This window comes from Zootoca vivipara, chromosome 1, assembly GCF_963506605.1.
Source record: "Zootoca vivipara chromosome 1, rZooViv1.1, whole genome shotgun sequence".
Taxonomy (NCBI): Eukaryota; Metazoa; Chordata; class Lepidosauria; order Squamata; family Lacertidae; genus Zootoca; species Zootoca vivipara.
In genome coordinates, this window is record NC_083276.1 from 7,245,541 (window position 1) to 7,268,803 (window position 23,263).

The 23,263-nt window shown below is 43.6% G+C and overlaps 1 protein-coding gene across 1 annotated transcript; it reads right to left on the bottom strand.

Moving 5' to 3' along the window:
• Positions 1–1,196: 1,196 nt before the first annotated feature.
• LOC118097864 (potassium channel subfamily K member 16-like) lies at positions 1,197–15,555 on the bottom strand. Its single transcript, XM_060281974.1, has 5 exons — positions 15,361–15,555; positions 11,856–11,976; positions 9,885–10,051; positions 7,283–7,445; positions 1,197–1,363 (listed from the first exon to the last, which is right to left on the bottom strand). Exons 1-5 carry the CDS (start codon positions 15,553–15,555, stop codon positions 1,197–1,199), a joined length of 813 nt encoding a protein of 270 aa, XP_060137957.1.
• Positions 15,556–23,263: the final 7,708 nt, after the last annotated feature.

Genomic DNA, 23,263 nt, shown 5'->3' on the forward strand with positions numbered 1-23,263 from the left:
TGATCTGGCCCCCAGACCATTTTTTTCCTGGCCCTTCAGAACCCTCCACTGTTTTTGGCAATGGCACATTGGGTGGGTGAGGCTCAGCGCCCTGGTGGGATGTCCTGGGAGGGGCAGCTTGCACACACACACACCCATCTATCTTTTGATGAGTTGGGGTGCAGCTGCCACCTCCACCTCAGCTGGTCTTCACTTCTCTGGTGAGGGGAGAGGTTGTGTCTCTGTGCATGTCTGCCTGTGTGTGTGCACATGTAGGCATTCACACATGTGAGGGTGTGCAGTGCTCACTGGAAGGCAAAGGCCAGTGTGGTCCTCAAGACAGAAAATTCCACCACCTCCCACCAACTATACATGGGGACCCCTTGAAAATGCCCCTTAGAATCATGGAATCATAGAACTGGAGAGTTGGAAGGCGTTCTGAGGGTCATCTAGTCCAACCCCCTGCAATGCCGGATTCTCAGCTAAAGCATCCATGGCAGATGGCCATCCAACCTCTGCTTAAAAGCCTCCAAGGAAGGAGATTCCACCACCTCCTGAGGGAGACCGTTCTACTGCTGAACAGCTCCTACTGTCAGAAAGTTATTTCTGATGTTTAGTTGGAATCTCCTTTCTTAAGACTTGAAGCCATTGGTTTGAGTCCTCCCCTCCAGAGCAGGAGAAAGCAAGCATGCTCCCTCTTCCACGTGACAGCCCTTGATATATTTGAAGATGGCTCTGATATTTCCCCCAGTCCCCTCTTTTCCAGAATAAAATACCCAGCTCCATCAACCACTCCTCATCAGGCTTGGTTTCCAGACCCTTGATCATCTTGGTTGCTCTCCTCTGCACACATTCCAGTTTTGAGAATCCAAGTAAGACTTCCTTCCTTCCTTCCTTCCTTCCTTCCTTCCTTCCTTCCTTCCTTCCTTCCTTCCTTCCTTGCTAAATTTTTTTATCAAAGCACAATACATATCCTGTAATGAAGAGGCATTATAATCCGATGCAGAAAACACAGCTATTTCACAGTTTATTAGGAATTACTTTAACTTATAGACTAGCTAGCCAGTTTTTAAGGAATCAGTTGAATGTCACACCGCCATATAATTCTAAAAAGCTCAGCGGAGGTTCTTGAGTATTTTTCTGTCCGTCTCCACAAGAAAGGAATGATAAATTCTCCTCCAGTGGAAATGTAGATGACTGACTCCTTTTGGGCAGTGTTATTTTTGCCCTCTACTGACATTTTGTGAGGTTGCTGTTTGATCCACAGGTGCCAGTAATGATGTTACCAGTTCAAACAACACAGTAATCCAGGCCAGACCAACGATGAACCAAATGGATGCGACCATCCGGTAGCCTAAAAAATAGTTCCTGTCACGGTTCCTCCCTGGAGACACAAGAGAAAAGCAACAATAATGTGTGAGGAGGTGATTTAAAGGACCCGTCAACTCAGTTTATCTAAACTTCGTTAGCTCACATTCACACCATACAAATACATTTCTACCACTGAATTGTGGGAAGATGAACACAGGAAACTGCCAATGTCCTTATTATTGGCTATTCGTGATGGTTTGGGCTCATGATGCTGTTTTGGCCTGCAAAAGCTTTGGGGTGGTTGTACATCCTATAACTTCCTGCTTAATAATCATCATCATAATATTTGTATCCCACCCATCTGACTTGGTTTCCCCAGCCACTCTGAGAGGCGTCCAGAATATATCAAAACATTATAAAACATACAACATTAATAACTTCCCAGGCGGTTGCTGAACAACTCCAGGCACGCCTGGAAGAAGCGGACCATTTGGATCCCTTCCAGTCGTGATTCAGGCCTCATCATGGGACTGAAACTGCCTTGGTTGCACTGGTCGATGGTCACATGGGCTAGGGACAAAGGTGAGATCTGTTTCCTAGTTCTGCTGGATCTCTCAGCAGCTTTTGACACCATCGACCATAACATCCTTCTGGACCCTCTAGAGGGGTTGGGAGCTGGGGGCACTGTCATACAGTGGTTCTGCTCCTTCCTCCTGGGCCGTGTTCAGAAAGTGGTGGGGGGGGATGAGTGTTCAGACCCCTGGGCTATCACTTGTGGGGTGCCTCAGGGTCCTGTCCTCTCCCCCATGCTTTTTAATATCTACATGCGGCCGCTGGGAGAGATCATCAGGGCGTTTGGGCTGGGTGTCCATCAATATGCAGATGATACCCAGCTCTACCTCTCTTTTAAATCGGAACCAGTGAAGGCGGTGAAGGCCCTGTGTGAGTGCCTGGAGGCAGTTGGAGGATGGATGGCGGCTAACGGATTGAGGTTGAATTCAACAACTAGTCTATTCCAAACTTAAAAATGGAAAGCGTAATGCAACAAAAGAGGTTTAAAGACTGTCTCATGGCAAATCTTTAAAACTGTAGTATAAACACTGACAACTGGTAAACACTGGCCTCCGAGCGCTCCAGTTGGAGAACAGCCTTTACCAACGGTGTCATGGGCTTTGAAGACACTCGAACTCAGGATGCAAGGGAGAAACGTGCTAAGAGGAAGGCACGCTTGACAAATCCACACCATGATCAACTCCCACCCAGAAACCAATGTCCCCACTGTGAAGGACGTGTGAGTCCAGAATTGGCCACCACATTCACTTACGGACTCATTGTTAAAACTGTGTTTATGGAAGACAATCTTACTTGGCTACGAGTGATCGCCAAAGAAAGAAAAAAGAAACTGTTCTTGGGGGACAGGAGGGGGGAAGGTGTGGAGGACTCCCTGGTCCTGAATGGGGTAACTGTGCCTCTGAAGGACCAGGTGTGCAGCCTGGGAGTCATTTTGGACTCACAGCTGTCCATGGAGGCACAGGTCAATTCTGTGTCCAGGACAGCTGTCTACCAGCTCCATCTGGTACGCAGGCTGAGACCCTACCTACCCGTGGACTGTCTCACCAGAGTGGTGCATGCTCTAGTTATCTCTTGCTTGGACTACTGCAATGCGCTCTATGTGGGGCTACCTTTGAAGGTGACCCAGAAACTACAACTAATCCAGAATGCGGCAGCTAGACTGGTGACTGGGAGCGGCCGCCAGGACCACATAACACCGGTCCTGAAAGACCTACATTGGCTCCCAGTACGTTTCCGAGCACAATTCAAAGTCTTGGTGCTGACCTCTAAAGCCCTAAATGGCCTCGGTCCAGTATACCTGAAGGAGCGTCTCCACCCCCATCATAAAATCATAGAGTTGGAAAAGACCACAAGGGCCATCCAGTCCAACCCCGTGCCAAGCAGGAATCATTCTGCCTGGACACTGAGGTCCAGCACCGAGGGCCTTCTGGAAGTTGCCTCACTGCGAGAAGCAAAGCTACAGGGAACCAGCCAGAGGGCCTTCTCGGTAGTGGCGCCTTCCCTGTGGAATGCCCTCCCATCAGGTGTCAAAGAGATAAACAACTACCTGACATTTAGGAAACATCTGAAGGCAACCCTGTTTAGGGAAATTTTTAATGTGTGACATTTTAATGTATTTAAATCTTTGTTGGAAGTCACCCAGAGTGGCTGGGGAGACCCAGCCAAATGGGCAGGGTACAAATAAGTTGTTGTTGTTGTTGTTATACAGGGCTGCCTTCAGGTGTCTTCTTCTTCTTCTTTTTACTGGAAGGAATTTTTTTATTTTGTTTCGACTACGTCAGACTAACACGGCTACCTACCTGTAACTAGGAAACTAAAATATTATCTTAAAGGTTTCAAAATAAAACATCACAAAGGATCTCAATTACAGAATACATATTTAACACAAAGTTCACAAAGAAAAGAATCTTAAACATTTCAAAAGAAAACATTGCAAAGTGAAGACAAATATAAAATGCACATTTAAAAGAGCATAGTTTATACCCAAATTCAACACTGAACTACAAGTGTTATTCCAATCCTGCTAGTGGTTTTGATGGTTTACAATGGTTTTTAAGGTAAATTCTGTATTTTCCCCATTCCTTATTAAAATGTTGGTCTTCCTGATTTCTGATTCTTCCGGTCATCAACTTAATCTGCCATTCTTCTCTGATAGGGACTCTGTCTTCTTCCCATCTCTGGGCTAGTAACATCCGAGCAGCAGTACATAAATAGTCTTTTCTGATCTGTTGGAATTTTGGCACCTAAGGAACTACTTTCACTTAAAAAGCCAAGGTTCTAGCCGTTATAGCACTGGAGAGAGGATTCAGGAGCATTGTAAATGGATGATCTAAGGCAGCGTTTCTCAACCGCTGTTCCGAGGCACACTAGTGTGCCGCGACGTGCCGCGACGAGAAGGGCGATTTGCATTGTCACGTGCCTGGCGGCCGCCAATAATCAGCGCTGACCCGCCGGAAAGCAATATTTCTCCTCCTCTTTCCCAAAGCTCAGTGCAAACGAGCCTGGCGGCCGCCAATACACAACGCCAGAAAGCAATATTTGGCAAGTGTTTCTTACAGTCATAATTATAATATAGGGCGGCACAGAGATAATTTTTTTAACTTTTTAAATGGTGGTGTGCCTCGTGATTTTTTTCACGGAACAAGTGTGCCGTGGCCCAAAAAAGGTTGAGAAACACTGATCTAAGGGAGCTCTGAGCTCCCAACTCTCTTCCCCATTTTTAAAAACTAACTCCTTCCCCCCACCTTTTTGCTTTGCTTATGAAACATGTTGCAAAGCACAGTGCAGGTGAGACCCCAGCTGCCTGCCCACCACCTTAAATTGTGATACACTCCACTATGTCCACTCCACTATGTCTTCTAAAGGTTGTGTAGTTCTTTATCTCCTTGACATCTTCCTGGTTCCCTGTAACCTCACTTCTTGCAGTGAGGGACCCACCAGAAGACTCTCGGAGATGGACCTCAGTGTCAGGGCTGAACAATGGGGGTGCAGTTGCAGTTCTAACCAAGAGAATGGTGCAAAAGCACTGTGCAGGAAAACGTACTGAGCATTTTCTTTTCTTTATGTTTGATGCTTCTAGCCCAGTCCTCTGCAATACAGGAATCTCAGCTAAAGCATCCATGACAGATGGCCATCCATGTTGTTGTTTAGTCGTTTAGTCGTGTCCGACTCTTCGTGACCCCATGGACCAGAGCACGCCAGGCACTCCTGTCTTGCACTGCCTCCCGCAGTTTGGTCAAACTCATGTTCGTAGCTTCGAGAACACTGTCCAACCATCTCGTCCTCTGTCGTCCCCTTCTCCTAGTGCCCTCCATCTTTCCCAACATCAGGGTCTTTTCCAAGGATTCTTCTCTTCTCATGAGGTGGCCAAAGTATTGGAGCCTCAGCTTCACGATCTGTCCTTCCAGGGAGCACTCAGGGCTGATTTCCATCCAACCTCTGCTTAAAATACCCCAAGGAAAGAGACTCCACCACCTCTCATGGAAGTCTATTGCACTGCCGAGCTGCTCTTACTTGGATTTCTGTATTTTAATATTTTGTTGGAGGCCAGTTGGGCGGGGTATAAATAAATAAATTATTATTATTATTATTATTATTATTATTATTATTATTATTATTATCTTACTGTCAGAATTTTTTAATGAATGTTTAGTCAGAAGCTCGTTTCTTGTAACTTGAAGCCATTGGTTTGAGTCCTACCTTCAAGAGCAGGAGAGAACAAGCATGCTCCCTCTTCCATGTGACAGCCCTTAATATATTTGAAGATGGCTATCATATCTCTTCTCAGTCTCTTCTTTTCCAGGCTAAACATTCCCAGCTCCTTCAACCATTCCTCATAAGGCTTGGTTTCCAGACCCTTGATCATCTTGGCTGCCCTTCTCTGCACATGTTCCAACTTATCAACAGCCTTCTTAAACTGTGGTGCCCAAAACTGGACACAGTATTCTAGGTGTGGTCTGACCAAGGCAGAATAGAGTGGTACTACGGTATTATTTCTCTTGATCTAGACACTATACTTCTGTTGATGCAGTCTAGAATAGCATTACCTTTTTCTTTTCTTTTTCTTTTTGCTACTGCATCACTCAGTTGATTCAAGTTAAGATTGTGGTCTATTAAGACCCCTAGATCCTTTTCACATGTAAGCCAGGTGTCCCCCATCCTATATTTGTGCAGCTGGTTCTTCCTGACTAAGTGCAGAACCTTACATTCGTCCCTATTGAAATGCATTTTGTTAGCTTGTGTCCAGTTATCCAATCTGTTAAGGTCATTATGAATTGTGATTCCATCTTCTGTGGCATTAGCTACCCCTCCGAGTTTGGTGTCATCTGTACATTTGAGAACCATCCTCTCAATTCATTCAACCAAGCATTTATAAAGACGTTGAACAACAACAGGCCCAGAACAGAACCCAGTGGCACCATACTTGTCACTTTTTTCCAGGATATCGAGGAACCATTAATGAGTACTCTTTGGGATGGCTTCTGTAAATCCGGAACTGTTCCTGGAAAATAGGGATACTTGGAGGGTCTGTACTTGAGAAACTTAAAATATGGTTTGGGTTCCAAATTATAATCATTGCAAGTGTATGAAACCTGAACTGAGCTTTCATATTCTTCTGTAGTCAAATATGCTTTAGTCAAAGCATATCAACATGTTCTGTTTTCAACAGTGTTTATTCATATAGTCTTCAAAACATTGCCATTCGGATGTATGTTTTTGGTTTGTTTGTCTGCCTTCTTATATATTCAGTTAGCGTTGGCATTTCTATGAATTCAGTTTGTATAACCATTCTTTCATGGGTATTGCTTCACTTTTCCATTTGCTAGCATATATTATCCTGTCGGCGGCTGTGGCATATAAGAAAATTCCTTTCATCTTCTGTGGTATGTCTTTTCCCAATAGGCCTAATAAGTATGCCTCTGGTTTCTTTTGTATAGATGTTTTTAACATTTTAACATAAAGTTCTTCATGGATAACACCCCAATAAGCCTTGGTTTTGTCGCAATTCCACCAGATGTGAAACATTGTTCCTTCCAGTCTTCCACATTTCCAGCATAAGTTGGACTTTTGTTTGTAGATTTTAACAAACTTGGATGGTGTTAGGTGCCCTACTTGTCACTTTTTTCCAGGATTTCAAGGAACCATTAATGAGTACTCTTTGGGATGGCTTCTTTATATCCAAAACTGCTTCTGGAAAATAGGGATACTTGGAGGGTCCGTACTTGAGAAACTTAAAATATGGTTTGGGTTCCATATTATAATCATTGCAGGTCATCATTTTGTACGAAACCTGAACTGAGCTTTCATATTCTTTGGTAGAACAGATTGGTTGCCACCAGTACCTTGAGGCCACAAATGACCCAGCTTTATCTGTACAACCAGTTAAGCCCACAATATCAAAGTATTTTGAAAGCCTTACCTATTAGATAGTCTCCAAAACCAATGGTGCTGAGTGTAATAAATGTATAATAGATAGCTTCATGATACTGCCACCCCTCCTGCCATTGATAGAGGAATGGTGGCAAAATAAGAAACATTATAATTCCCAGAACCACAAACACGAAAATGTATCTTGCTGATTTCTGAAAGATAAAGCAAAAAAAGAAAAGAAAAAAGGCAGGTTTGATGGAACAGAGCTCAGTTTTCTTGGCTTGTAGCCATGCACAGGGATTTTAGGCTGCATTGGACAAACGGAGAGCTCTCTATATTGAATTAAATATTAAATAGAGAGCTCTCTATATTGGACAAGCAGGCCAAACCCTACGCCAAAGGATAAATGGACATAAATCTGACATCAGGAATCACAAGTCAGAGAAACCAGTAGGAGAACACTTCAATCTCCCAGGACATTCTATACAAGATCTCAAAGTAGCTGTTTTATTACAGAAAAATTTCAGAAACAGACTGGAAAGAGAAGTTGCTGAATTGCAACTCATTACCAAGCTTAAAACCATGGAGAGACCTAGTCTGAATAAGGACACTGGATTCTTATCTCATTATACATGATAAAGCTTTCTTTAGCCACCTCACCCCTTTTCCCTGCAAGACCAATTGCAGTCGTTAACAGTCGATAACAGTCATCAACAGGTTTACCACTCCTATCAGCCAATCACCCATTCCCACCACCCTTCTGAGTAATACCTTTCCCCACCCTCTCACTATATATAAGGGTATGTTGACTTCTGTTTCAGTGTATCTGAAGAAGTGTGCATGCACACGAAAGCTCATACCAATGACAAACTTAGCTGGTCCCTAAGGTGCTACTGGAAGGATTTTTTTTATTTTGTTTTGACTTCATTTTAGAAACAGGCAAGTATCTAAAAGCATTGGTCTGTCATAATCCCGTGTTAGCTTGGCAAACTTGATTTTCTAAACATTGAAAAAAATGGTGACGATAAATTCCATGAATTTGAGAAGATATATTTTGCAAATTTATCCCAGAGCCATTTTCACTAAAGGCAAACAGCTGTGTTCCAAAAATATATGCTTCTTGAAACAAATGAGGGGTTTCTCTCATTCCTTTTTTTAAAAATCATTTTTATTAATTTTCCAATACAGACAGCCAATTAACATATAATCATATTCCAATTAAAAACAATAAACTAAAGAAAGAGCCAAATTGTAGTCCAAATTATTTATTATTAATTTTTTCAGGGCGTTCCATAGTCTGGACCTCCTGAAGAACATTCTCATGTCTCGTTCCCACTTCGTTGCTCTCCTATTTTCCACATTCTGATTTTACCACTTTAAAGTCCTCAGTCCCTGGCTGTGCGATTCTCAATCATGTCAAAAGTCATATATAAATCATTTGACAATCAATCGGCTTTCGGAGACCACACATTCCCCCCTCCTGGGCCCTAGGAGGGGGGCTGCTAGACATCCATCTAGCCTTCTCTCTCACACTTAATGAAGAAACTCTGCAAACAGCTACTCTGCATGTTATCCAAAATTATTGTCTCAAATCACTACAAAGTCAGCCAACAAGCATCTCCAATTCCTTTGAAACAGGGAGAAACTCACATTTTTCTGTGCTGCGTCATTAACGAGCGCCATCTTGTTTCTTCTTTTTTTAACCAAGTCTTTCAAGCCAAATAAAACTACACAGTTGAATATCCAATTATAAATAGAAGTCCATCTGTACTCTTCAAAATAAATTAAGTTTCTTAATGAGGCTTGGCAGAAAAACCAATTGTAAGTATGGTGAAGAAAAAAAGATCGTACCGATACCGCCGTAATCCAAACACCATGACAAGAATCTCTTTGAAGTCTGAGCCTTGAAGTCCTAGCCAGGGACTTTACAAATCTGCAGGTTTTTTCTCAGTCTTCTTCGGTCCAGACTATGTCTGTTTATTGTCCAAATCTGACTCTTTTATCAAACAGATCTTTCCAGCTATGAGAGTGGCTTCAGAGAGTGCCAGCCGTTTTTGTGCTCTGGGACCCAGTGTCCTGCCTCTTGCGCAATGCAAGCTGGCAATCTCAGACAATCTGCGGGTCTATGAGACAGTCCTCCCCCACCCTTGGGAGACTGCCAGGGCTAATTACCCCCATATCAGCCCTGAATTACTTGCACTGCTGGGGTCCGATCGTATGGGAATCAGCCATTTCCCACAGCCAGAAACAGGAAGCCCGAGTTTCTCTCACTCCTACTTGAAGGCAGAGCTTGAATTTGTCTTCTTCAATTATTTAGAGGGCATAATTGCACATGTCTAATTTATTCTTGTCTTCCTCTTAATATAGAAGCAGCTAACCATACAGTGATACCTCGGGTTATGAACTTAATTCATTCCGGAGGTCCGTTCTTAACCTGAAAAACGTTCTTAACCTGAGCTACCACTTTAACTAATGGGGCCTCCCGCTGTGAAATATAATAGATAAAAGAAGAGATCTGTTGGATCAGGCAGGGGCCCATATAGTCAAGGATCCTGTTCTCATCAAAGCTGACCAGATGCCCACAGGAAACTTGCCTCAGTCTTGTGACTGGTAAGATTAGAAATCATCTCTAGATAAATAAACTGAATTACCTTGTTTTTTTTCTTTCCATATACTGCATCTGCACAGCTTTTGAAGGTTCCTGAGACTAAAGAGCCAATATAGTTCAAGCAGATGAGGTAGAAGGGAATTCCAAAGAGAGCAAAAATAACACAAAAAATCTGGCCTCCTTTCGTTCGGGGACAGAGGTATCCATAGCCTGTTGAAAGATTAAGAAAGGGTTGTAAAGGACGTCAGCAACTGCCGATTTGCCAATCATCTTCAGATGTTTCAGTTCTTCAAAATTTGTGACACAGTTATTGGATTTAAAAAATGAATTACAAAATACTTATTTGTTTTGGGATAAATTTAGAAATGTATTTGATGATATGTCTTTGGGGATTAAATTGGGCATGCAAGGAACAACCACCGTTGTGCCCAGGTACCCCATAATAGCCCTGAAGGTAAGTCTTTAGGGCATCTGCAGTGAGGAGACAACAGAGTTCCTCCATCACCATCATGGCTAAAATCAGTTGCAATTCCCAAGTCCCTAAAGACTTTAAAAATGCTCTAAGAATTTGATTTCTTTCCACTCCAGTGTGACCTGACCTGATCGGTATGCCCAGGTGAGAGCTGGGATGGGTAAGGGATAAGGGTTATGATCTACCTCTGATAGAAGGCTCTGAATCTTTTCTCCTTAATTCCTTCCTTCCTTCCTTCCTTCCTTCCTTCCTTCCTTCCTTCCTTCCTTCCTTCCTTCCTTCCTCTATTTACAGTATTTGTTATTTATTTATTTATTTCTCTCTGTGTTTCCTCTTTTCTTTTACTTTATATCAGTTTGGTTTTTATTGCATTGTATGTTGAAAAGTTTCAATAAATAAGCAGCATGCTCCATGCATCTCTAAGGACCAGACCGAGTTGTTTTCAGCTGAGATCCTATGAAGATTTTGCCAAGCACCAGGAATAACCAGAGAACCAATTAGAAAAGTAATAGTATCTACTGATCCAAATTCGCAAGTGAACAGAGCCAAGAAATGAAGTCTCCTGGGATACCTCAAGTCCAAAGACTGAGAAACAGATAATGCCCTTTTCCTGTGTCTCAGAAGTGGCTGCTTTATGGCCTGCACTCAAAGTACGGATTAGTTTATCCCTAGCACACTTGAATCAACACCAGAAAGCTTCACTAGAGCTTTCCAAACTGTGTGTCGTGACACTTTAGTGTGTTGGCTGCAGTGTGTAGGTGTGTCATGCAAACGCTAGAAAGGGGTTAGTTTAACCGCCAGTTTGCTAGTAAAACTGAATTACTGTGTCACAAATTGATGCATGTATAAAAAGTGTGTCACCAACATGAAACGTTTTGAAAGCTCTGGATTAAACAGTGCTAAAAGGGTAGGTTCACCCACTCATTCAGTGCATTGTTTTCTTCATTGAAGGCATTCATCCAGACAAAAAGGGTGTGTGCTTTCTTGTGTACAGTGGTACCTCGAGTTAAGAACTTAATTCGTTCCGGAAGTCCGTTCTTAACCTGAAACTGTTCTTACTCTAGATAAATCGCCGGTGATTTCTGCTCTCATCCTGAAGCAAAGATCTTAACCCAAGGAATTTTTTCTGGGTTAGCGGAGTCTTAATCTGAAGCATCTGTAACCCGTGGTACCACTGTATTGTGTAAATTACTGGAAAGAAGTTGCCATCCTATGCAAATTTATCGGGGAGCAAATCCCACTGAATGCATGGGGTTGTTCTGAGAGGGACGGATTTGCATTGAGAGACGGTCATGGGGTCAGTTGCACCTGGTGGGGTTTGAACTTGTTTCCTAGCCCAACTGCTTTCCACAGGGTAGTTTTAATAATGGGTTGGCCCCAGAAGGGTGGGGACTAAATAACTAACCAGGGAATGGAAGACAAAGATGAGATGTGAAGATATGATAAAGGAGCCAAAGCAAAGCCTGCAGCTTAATCTAAGTGAGAGTAGTTGCATCCCCTGCATATTATATTCAGGGAGAAGCCAGAACCAGATGACAGTACCTACTGTGGATAACATTGTGCCCACGAAGAAGAAAGAATTAGCGAAATTCCAGCTGCCTTGTTTGTCATGAGGCTGGGTTCCTACTGGATCTATTCCCATCTCAGTAGCTTTTATCAGTTTCTGCAATTGAAGGCAAGACTCAGTTTGAATATTCCAACAATAAGAATAGCCCTTCCTCTGATTTATCACCAGATAACGCTAACCAAATCATGATTCATTCAGAATGGAAATTCTTCTGGATCAGTCCAGCACGTTCTTCCCCCAGTGGCCAGCCCAATGCTTATGGGAAGCCCACAAACAAGACCTGAGCACAACAGCCCTCCCCTCACTTGTCACCCCCAGAAACTGATAGGCATAGTATGGCTTATGCACACTTAACTCTTCCTCCACTCTTTCCAGGCAAAGGACCGCACTCCAAGGGGTGCTTGCTGTGGTTTGCACCAAGCTTTCCCAGTGAAAACTGGGATCTATGTTTGAGTTGTTGAGAGTGATGCAGTGGTTTCACCCACAAAGCTTAGTGATAAAGTAGGCTCCTTACACAATACTTGAAGACAAGTCTTGACTTGTCAGGATCCCAACTAGGGCTTTCTTTCAGCCAGAACTCTCTAGAACTCAGTTCCGTCACCTCTCAAGTAGGCTCCTTTGCCATTATAGGAGAAGGAGGGAGGTGTTCATGGTGAGTTCTGAGAACTCCCGGCACCTTATTTCCTAGAAAAATAGCACTGATGGCAACAGTATAACAAGGTGTATTGTTTATATATCAAGTTCAATACTAAGTGTTTCTCTCCCTTGAACCCAAGAGAGGGTTTGGTCTTCTTGCTCCAAAAACATACACTTTCGTAGCAATGCATAAATCTTTTTTTAAAATCATTTTTATTAAATTTTCCACTTTAACTATCCAATCAAATCACATTAAATTTTCCAAATTATACATATACATATCAAATAGTCCTAATATTCTGCCAAATTATAAAAATTTTAATAGGACTTCCCATGCTTCAAGTTCAGAGGGTTCTGATCATCTCATACTTCTGTTGCCTTTCATAGTCATTTCCAATGGTTCTTCTAATTCTTTGTGTTGTTATCCTTCATTCTTTCACAGCTTCTGAGTTGTTCCCACAAGCGAGTTAAAACAAACAATGATGTGTTTCTGTACGGATTTTATGTCTATGATTCGCCTCTAGAAGTTTGCAGTATCTCCTCACATGCTGGTGTGTCTGCCGAATCAATCCAAAAGTCTTTTCGCTGGTGGCAGCCGCCATCTTCACATAGTTCCAATAAAATCAAGTCTAAGCACCTGCTCAGTAATTTTCCTAGACCGATTGCATCAAACATTAGCCTTTCCTGGGGAGATTTACCAAATCACACTGGAAATACAAATATAATGACATATTAAAGGCTCACCTCCCCCTATGACTATTTTATAATTCTGCAGCCTGGTCTTGACTTCCAATATGGCGGATTTCCAAATTAAAAGTGTGGCACAGCTCCCACATAGATTCCAGGAAACCGTCCAAAGTTTTTTAATGACTGGTTCAGCGGCTATTGAGATCCTGCTTCTGTCTGATGTCAACAAATTGGAGAATCTTTTATCCTCTTCCAAGCAAATCAAAGATCAAAAGCCTTAATTATGTAATATTCTTATTTCCACACAGTTTGTAATTTTAGAGCCATATTATGTCAACAAATACAAAACTTTCCAGTCTCACTTGTTATAGATAATGTAAATGATTCTTCTGGGGGCGTTTTGCCAAGTAATATAACAATGCTGGCCACATGACCCGGAAGCTGTACGCCGGCTGCCTCAGCCAGTAAAGTGAGATGAGTGCCACAACCGCAGAGTCGACTGTTACTGGACCTAATGGTCAGGGGTCCCTTTACCTTTATAATAAAGCAAAGCACAATAATAAGAGAGACTTGCCCCCCCCCATTCTGTTCTGTTCCAACATACCAACTTAGATGTTAGTCCTTCTTCCACTCAGTCTTTTTTGGCACCTCAGTGGCTAGGTTAATTAGCAGAGTAATTCCTCCTTCCTCGCTCGAAGCATATCCAAAACTTAAATCCAATTTTTCATCTTGAGAAATAGAACTTGATTCGCTCATGGAAACAGCGTCCAGGAGAGCCAGACTCTCTCGGGGGCTTTCCATCCAGTGCCCCCCCCCAGCCCCTTCCTTCCGAATTTGGGGCTGGGTTGTTGGGCATCTGTGGATGAGACTGTGTCTTCCCGTACCCCCCGGGAAGATTTTGGGAGGCTGATTACTTCCATCCCAGCCTCTAATTACCCCGTGGGAGCCGTAGCGATGGAATTTTCAGTCATCTTCCGTGGTGCCTCAAGAAGAAGTCCGTAGCAATGCAAAAATCATTACCCTTGGCTTGCCTGACAGGATCTGCTTGGAGTATTGGCTCTCCCATATTCTCAGTCAACAAAACAACGGTGAGATGACCCCATCTCCCACCCTCTGTTCTAAGGTACAAACAAACACTTTTCAAGGTAGCTAACCAGACAATAATTCAGCTTTTCTGTGACCTTGAACAGAGTCACCTCTTTTGCAGCTGCTACATGATGTATGCTCTCTTTCTCCCCAATTTATTTTTATAAAATACGTTTCCCAACAAATACACTATAGTCATACCTTTGTTCTCGGACGCCTTGGTACTCGGACATTTTGGCTCCAGAATGCCGCAAACCCAGAAGTGAGTGTTTCAGTTTGCGAATGTTTTTCTTAAGCTGAACATCTGACGCGGCTCCGGCAGCCAATCGGAAGCCGCGCCTCGGTTTTCGAACCATTTCGGGAGTCGAATGGACTACCGGAATGGATTAAGTACGATAGCCAAGGTTCGACTGTCCAAATATTAACAAAAACCCACTCTTTATAGCTGAATTGGAGGAAACATAAATTTGGGTTTTCCGTGGCAATGATTCAGCTTTTCTGTGACCTTGAACAGAGTCACCTGTTTTGCAGCTGCTACATGATGCATGTTCTCTTTCCCTAATTTATATTATTTGCAAAATACATTTCCCAACAAATACAGTACAAATACTAACAAAAACCTGTTCTTTGTAGATGAATCGGAGCAAACGTCAATTTGGGTTTGCAATGGATAGCTGTTAACAAGCTGGTTTTCATGAGGAATGCCCCAGAGCAACGAAATGGTGCTCAGACACGGAGCTTTAAATCATGGGCCATGCCTGGAAAGAGGGGGCGAAAGTTCAGTGTGCATAAGCCCTTGCTGCCTCCAACAGTGTTGGCAGAACACAGCCCTAATGGCTAGTAGTCATTCATTGTCTTATCCTCCATCAATTTGCCTAATCCTCCATGGGGATAACATTTCACACATGGAAGGAAGGCTGAGTCCTTATGGCTTATGCTGGCCACTGATTCTGTCCCCACCTCGATTCCCACCTCCTAAACTGTATTCCCCCCATATATACTTTCTGACCTCTTAACCTCTGGTGTCATTCCACGGTCATCCCTTTTAGTCTTGCTGAAGTAATGACTTACCACTATGAATAACTCCACCTCTTCTGGCCCGCAATTTTTGTAGTTCAAAAGAAATTCCTCTTTCCGGCGAAAAATGTCCTCTTTTACATATTTGTGGTTATCGTTCTCCAGAATCTCAAAGACGAAGGAACCCATCACTACGTAAGTCATGTAGCCAGCCAGCAGTAGGGTGCCCTGTGCTCGGTTCATATGCATGTTGTTCTGTGTGGGAATGAGAGCCAAGGAAGAAGCAGACACAAGAGCGACTATGGTTTAGTAAGCAAGTCCTTACTTGTCTTGACCCAGACTCAAGAGTACAGTCCCATAGCTGGGCACTGTCCATAGCTGGGCCCAAGCTAACCAAATGAATTTCAATAGGGATGAATGTAAGATTCTGCACTTAGGCAGGAAGAACCAGATGCACAAATAAAAGATGGCTTACTAGCAGTGCATGCAAAAAGGATCCAAGGGTCTTGGTGGACCACAAGCTGAACATGAGACAACAGTGTGATATTAATACCATGAGATTTATCTAAATTAGCATCATTAAACATCAACAAAATATATCATGAGGTATCAATGGATATCGACAAATGGCAGTCATTGAACCTGACCCTGTGGGGGAAAGTCACTGCTGTTAAAATGAACATAATACCTAGACTAACTTATATCTTATGAGGAATTCCAATTCACATATCAAGAAATGGTTGTATGGAAGAGGTGGATGAATTTGGGTGTATTAATGTTAGACCAGCTGATAAACGAAGTGGATGTATTTTATATATATTCTGTCTTAAGTGACAAATACAGATTACCTACAAATGCCCAATGGCAATATCTCCAATTAAAACGCTTGCTAACCACCATCTACAGACCAGCAGCTTTTACAGCCTCAGAGACCCCAGAGATATTGAAGCAGTTGATTAATTCTTACGCAACAAAAAAGGGCCATCAACATATATAAATATTTTTTTCTAAGAAACCAGGTATTGAGGGTGGGATGGGATAAAGAATTAGAGACCTAATTTCGAGCTCACAGTGGGAAACTCTTTAAAGTGCTTTAACAGGGGGGTTCTCTGGACTGTCAATTGAGGTTCATACAACAAAAAATAATATTTCGAATATACTGAACCCCATTACGTTTGTTTAAAAAAGGGCTATCTAAGGTATCTAATTGTTGGAGATGCAATCAGTAAAATGCTCCCCCAAAATCTATGTTTTCTTCATTGTCCTATATTGAAAGATTTTTGGCAGAAGGTAACAAAAACTATCCAGAGAACTGTATGAAATAATCTTACATTTACAGTGCAAAATATCCTTTTGACATGGAACCTCACAATAGGACAATATGAATGGACTCCCCATGCCCTTATCATGGCAAAAAGATGGATACTGATGAATTGGAAAAATAAAAATGAGGCTTCCTTCTACCATTGGATTGAAGACAAACTCGGGAATGGCAAAGCCTGCTAATGCAGGAAAATTCCTTTCCAGCCTTTCAACAGCGCCCCTGATGTAGCAGCACCTGTGTTCCTGTGGAGAAGAGGTTAACCTGAAAAAGAAGACCTAACTGAGGGAGGGCTGGGTGGGAGAAGCTCTGGAGCCAACTGGCACTCCGCAGGTAAGGTTCACCTTCTGTTGTGTGGGCAGGGCGGTCCCTCCCCTTACCTGGCCGATCCCCTGGCAACGCCTCCCCATGCGAGATTGGGTGATTGGCTGAGGTAGGCGGAGACCTCCAGGTATCCAGCCTGGGGAGGATGAAGCCAGGCCAAACTACCAGGAGCCGCACTGGGATCCGGAGGGCTGCGCGCAACCACGCAAAAGGCGCCTTCCATTTGATTTGGGGAGCGGTCATTGGGAAACATGGAGGGGAAAAACCAGGAGGCTTTATCATGGTGGAGCTAATGTGTTTTCCCACATCCCTAACCAGCCCAGGGGTCATTTGGAGGAGGGAATTGAAAGGAGGGGAGAGGTCTTTGCTTGGCTTCTCACTCACCCTGACAGGGTCCTTCGATTCCAAATCCTCTTAAATGATCCACTTTTTCAACTTCCTATATCTGATGAGAGAGTCTCAGTGGTTCCCTTTCACTGGGTAGCTATTTGGGAGTAGCAGCTTAGGCTCCCTCCCCTGGGCTCTATGAGGTCATAGGCAGGCCCTTGCAGAGCCAGGCAGAGGCCCGGGCCAGGTAGATAATGTGGCCCTTTTTAAAACCCTATTGTTACTTTTTTCATTTTACTGATTGTGAATATGCTGACCGAGACCCCCTTTGGATTTGGAGGCCCGGGCCAAGTGGCCCATATGCCCCCCCCCGTCTGGGCCTGGTCATAGGTACATTACCTTCTTTTTGCTTACCTCTGTGAGGTCACCCCCTCTGTACCTGCTGGGCTGATGACAGCCTCCAGGTCTGAGAGGCTCATAGGAAGATCAGGCCACAATATTTTAGAAATGTACAGGGAGAAAGCTTGATCTATTGTTACGTCGAGCAATGGGAATGCTCATCAGATTTGCAGATGGAACCAAACTGGGAGGGGTAGCCAATGCCGCAGCAAAAAGAGTGAAGTGCCTACAAAACTTGACAAATGCTGAAAATGCACCTCTTTACCCTGGCATTTGACGCCTAGGATGTGTGTTTTCAGGGCACGACCTATTCCTGCAGATGTACTCTGTTTTAACTTACTTTTAATGTTGTATTTTAACATTGTAGCCCAGAAAGAATAAGAATTTAGGGTTTCCATTTGTCCTCTTTTTCCAGGACATGTCCTCTATTTCATGGGCAATGTCATCATAGAGATCCATGGTGTGTGTGTCTGTATTTCTTAAAGTAACGGCGGTTTCCTCCATGTTATCTATTCTCCAAAGTGACCCTAGGCTACATCAACAGAAGCATAGTGTCCAGATCATGGGAACTAATAAATGTATCAAGAGATCAAGAGTCTAGAAGCCAAGCCTGATGAGGAACGGTTGAAGGAGGTGGGTATGTTCATTCTGAACAAAAGGAGATATGAGAGTCATCTTTACGTTCAGGAGGAGCCAGCCATTGAACCACGCTCAACATAGAGGATGCCCAGCCCCTTGCCAGCAAATATGGAGGGGGCTGAAGACCCTTCTGCCCCTATAAGTTGGGACGTCTGTCCTAAATGCCGCCAGCTGGCAAATCATAGGAAACAGCTGACTTAAATCAAGTCAGATCTTTGGCTCATCTGAGCATCACCTACACTGGCTGGCAGAAGCTCTCCAGGGTTTTTAGTCTGGAACATTTAGCATTTAAAGCATGTGCCCTGCCACTGAACTGCAACCCTTCCTCATCTCTTGAGTAAAGCAGGCTACTGGAGGCAGAAGACACCGGCAGAGGCTTACCGGGGGGGGGGGGGGCTTGGTGGCCCAGGTCTTCTGCGTGTATGCTATCAGTGAGATCCTAACAAAATTCACCCAGAGTGAACTTGCTTTGCACTGGTAAGTGCTTTGTGGCCTGGCAGCGCCACCCCTGTGATAAACAACAGTCCTCCCTTTTCCCTGCGCCATGTTATGACTCTCATTTAAAACCTTTCTATATCTGAGGGCTGGGAAGAGAGGAGGGTTTGTGTAGCTGGTTAAAGACAAACGCCTCTGAAAAGGCAAGGAACAAAAAACTTACAAAGAATGGGAATGTGTACAGGAATATAGGAGAAGATTTGGTTTCAGAGCTTAAATTTAACATGCGGTAGCCTGAAGTACGCAGGAATACAAGAGAATATTGCAATACAAATGGAAAAACAAATTCAATAGCTGTCAACGCAACAAGAAATAACAGTATGAAGAGAAGATCCCACGTGGGTGAAGGGAAGTAATGGGTAAAGGGGAAGGGAGGTATAAGGCAGTAATTGGAAAATTGTAGAGGACAAATATGCAATTTAGGAGGTTAAGAACCAGGAGATAAAAGAATATTTAAGTTAAAGAATAGTAAAATAAGGAAATCTGAGAAGAATTTAGTACAAAAATCTTCTGTTGTAAAGGTTTATTTCGGTTGTAACGTCCTCTGTTGTTAAGATTGTACATAAAATCAATAAAACATTGTTAAAAAAGAAAAAGAAAAGGCAATGAACACCAGCAATGCCACCCTCTTCCCTAATAACTTGGATTGACAGGTATCACGGGGCCAGTGAAGTAGCCATGCTCATGAAAGTGCTCCAAATATTTACTTGTGTGTGGTTTCTCATTTTCTTTTACTCCCAGGAAGAAGTGCTGGTGGAGTTTTCTGCAACTTGACTCCAGGAGCACCGCCTGTTGTTCAGCCTCAGGAAGCAAAGTATCATAAAATCCTGGAATTGTAGAGTTGGAAGGGACCCCAAGAGTCATCTAGTCCAACCTGCTGCAATGTAGGTTGCCTCTGAGGTCTCTGGATGTTTCCCAAAGTTTAAGGGTCTCCCCCCACCTCATTCTCAGGGCCTCCAGGCAAAAGAGTAAAGCAGGATGTAAGAGACCCTAACTACAAGAAGCTGAGCTCTGTTCTTTGGGACCTGTCACCATTGCCTTGCCTTCCTCCTCACGAATGAGAGGAGGGATGCATACAGAGAAATGACACCCAAAAGGGTTTGCTAAAACCCTGTGTGAAGGACACAGCTTTGCTTCAGTTTTGCCATTGCCTCTACCTTTTGCTCATCAGGCTCTGTGCCTCAACCCATGCGGAATCAGCAAGAAGTCCCAAAATATGTAGTGTGGTAGAAGAGCTGGGGGGGGGGAATCACATCTGGCAACAAATGTGCCCCTTTGGTTTTAGATTTGCTCCTAGAGCATAATACACACACCAGAATTGAATATACACCTCCAGAGTTAATGCTAAATACATTGTTCTACTTTGGCCACATCATGAGAAGAGAAGACTCCCTGGAAAAGACCTTGATGTTGGGAAAGATGGAGGGCACTAGGAGAAGGGGACGACAGAGAATGAGATGGTTGGACAGTGTTCTCGAAGCTACGGACATGAGTTTGACCAAACTGCGGGAGGCAGTGCAAGACAGGAGTGCCTGGCGTACTATGGTCCATGGGGTCACGAAGAGTCGGACACGACTAAACGACTAAACAACAACAACATTGTTCTTGGCAAATGAGCCACTCTAACCGCTAGAGGGTTTTACTCAGAAGTGACTTCCACTAAATACATAAAACGAAGATGGGGTCTCTGTGGCCTTGTAGACTCCCTTGGGCTCCAGCTCTCATCTGCCCCAGAAGAATCTTTATTTGCATCAACCACTAGCCATAGACAATGAAATGAAATGAAATGAAGAAAAGAAAACAAAGAAAACAAAAGAGTACTGAAGCTAGAGGTAAAAACTTAACTATACAAAATACATTTGGGAGGTTTACAAATCAAATAACCAGCATTGCCAAAGGTCAACAGTGATGGGGGTTGTCGTTGAAGAACACCTGAAATAGTGTTCAGGATTGTATGACAAACACTGTGGAGGAAGTTAGCTACTTTGGTGAACTAAAAGCTCCTTTAAAATAAACATAGGGAGATGGGGCAGAGAATGTGCAGTACCTGAACTCAACAGCAGGTTGTAGCATTTAACCATGAAGACTCCCGGTTGCAGAAAAGTGTTCCATGGAGAAATATGACAAGACACTAGACTTAGCACCTTGTTCTGTTCTGTTTGGCAATGAGCCTCTGTCACGCTTTATTACGGCAACACATTGCAGAGATCAAAATATAAAACTTAAAAGTTTGCAATATTTTATTTTTATTTTTTTACCATAATTTTTTTTCCCGTCCTTACAGGATACAAAAAACAAAAACAAACATACAGAAAAGAAAAGAAAAGAAAGTTGTACAGAAAAAAGAAAAACATTAAAAAGAAAACATATTGTTACATCATATTTGATTAACATTGTGGACTTCTTCGATTCCCCCCTCACCGAGTCCATTTTAAATCCATATTAGGCAGCTTTCATCTTAGTTCTTATATCAAACTAACATTTTATCCTTAACTCTTTACCTATTTTACCCTTGTCTTATTTCTATTCTAAAAATCATAAACAAAACAATTATCCTCACTCTATTTTTCATCTATAAATCCACATCTACAGTGGTGCCTCGCTTTACGAATGCCTCGCACAACGAAAAACTCACTAGACGAAAGAGTTTTGCGTTGCGAGAGGCATTCGTAAGACGACAAAATTTTCTATGACCGCCGCTTCGTCTTACGAAGCACGGCCATAGAAAGCGGCAAAGGAAGATCAGCTGTCAGCGCGGGAAGCTGACAGCTAATCTTCCTTTGCCAGGGGGGACGGAGCCAAAACGCGGCAGTGCAGCGGCTGCCCCTGCCTGCCTTCCCCTTGGCTCGGGGAAGACAGGCGGGGGCAAGCAGCGCCCCCTGTGATTCAGCTCCATCCCCCAGAGCCACCGCACCGCCCCGCACCACCGGGGAAGACAGGTGGGAGGCGGCGGGGGGAGAAGCGCTTCTCTCCCCCGCCGCCTCACCGCGCACCAGCGGCATGAGACGGCGCTTTGGAGAAGGTCTCCAAAGCGCCGTATCATGTCGGGGGAGGCAGGCGGGAGGCGGCGGGGGGAGAAGCTCTTCTCCCGCCGCCTCTCGCCGCGCACATCCGGCACGGAGCGCAACTTCGGAGACCTCTGAAGTTGCGCTCCCTGGGGGGGGAGGCAGGTGGGAGGCGGTGGCGGGAGAAGGGGGGACTTTGAGGGCGCATTTCACAGACTAAGCCACAGGGGCCTACAGGGGAGTCAGAAGGGGGACTCTGAAGGCCCATTTCACAGACTAAACCACAGTGGGACCTACAGGGTGGTCAGAAGGGGGACTCTGAGGGCCTATTTAGGGCCTACAGGGGGGTCTGAAGGGGGACTCTGAGGGCCCATTTCACAGACTAAGCCACAGCAACGTGTGGCCAGCTAGTGCTTTGACATAAAGATTGGAGCATGGAAAAATATATAGTAATATGTTTGAAGTGGGACTACATGGAGGGGGTGGGGGGTAGTCCTAAGATTCGGAGGAATCTCTCTATATGGATATATATTTTGATTTTTTTTGTTTATAATTCTGCATTTGCAAAAACAAAATAAAAATTATTTAAATAAAATAAATTAAGAAGTATAGTGGACTTAGATCTATTAATTGCAGGTGGTTTAGAAAAAAATTAGTTGGCTACAGCCCCTTGTTGTTGTTGTTGATGATGATGATGATGTTGTTGTTGGAGTGCTTCCAGCTGTATGAGAGCCGAACATCCAGCCATCAGCACTGAGATGGAAGAATCTCCTTTCCCAAACTGAGTGGTAGAACATCTGCTTAGCAAGCAGCGAGTCCTGAGTTCAACTTCCACCATTTCCAAACTCATGTTTGAAATTCTGAATTGCTGCTTGTGGTCAGTCTAGACAGTATTGTGTCAAATGGCCCACTGGTCTGACTCTGTGTAAGGCAGCTCCCTGTGTTCCTAAGCATCCTAAACGGAGTGCATTTGTTAAGGAAAGCAGATTCTCCAAGTTTCCATCCCTGTTTCTGATATGATCGTAATACAGTAATGTGGGATGTAACTCGCCCAAGTTCCCTCAATATTGTGGGCCAGTGTTCTTTGAATACAGTTGAAGCAGAACATGGTCCCAATTCTGCATTGGTTGAGATGAAATCTCTCCTTACCTGGGTAAATGAAATCACTTACCTAAGATAAAATCTCTCCTTACCTGGATAAACAAACTGCCCCCCCCCAAAAAAAATATTTTAAGGAAAAGAAGAGGAAACAATTTTAACGCAGCATTCACATCTGCAAAGTGTTGTAACCTTAATAGAATGTTTTTGTTGTGTTTTTCTCTGAGTATTATAGAAATTACATTTGGCGCCACTTTCAAATCAAAGTCCAACTTCGCCAAGCCTTTCTCTCCTGGCCATGCTAGGCACATCACAAGCGTGTGTTGCTGCCACCTGTGCACATATATGC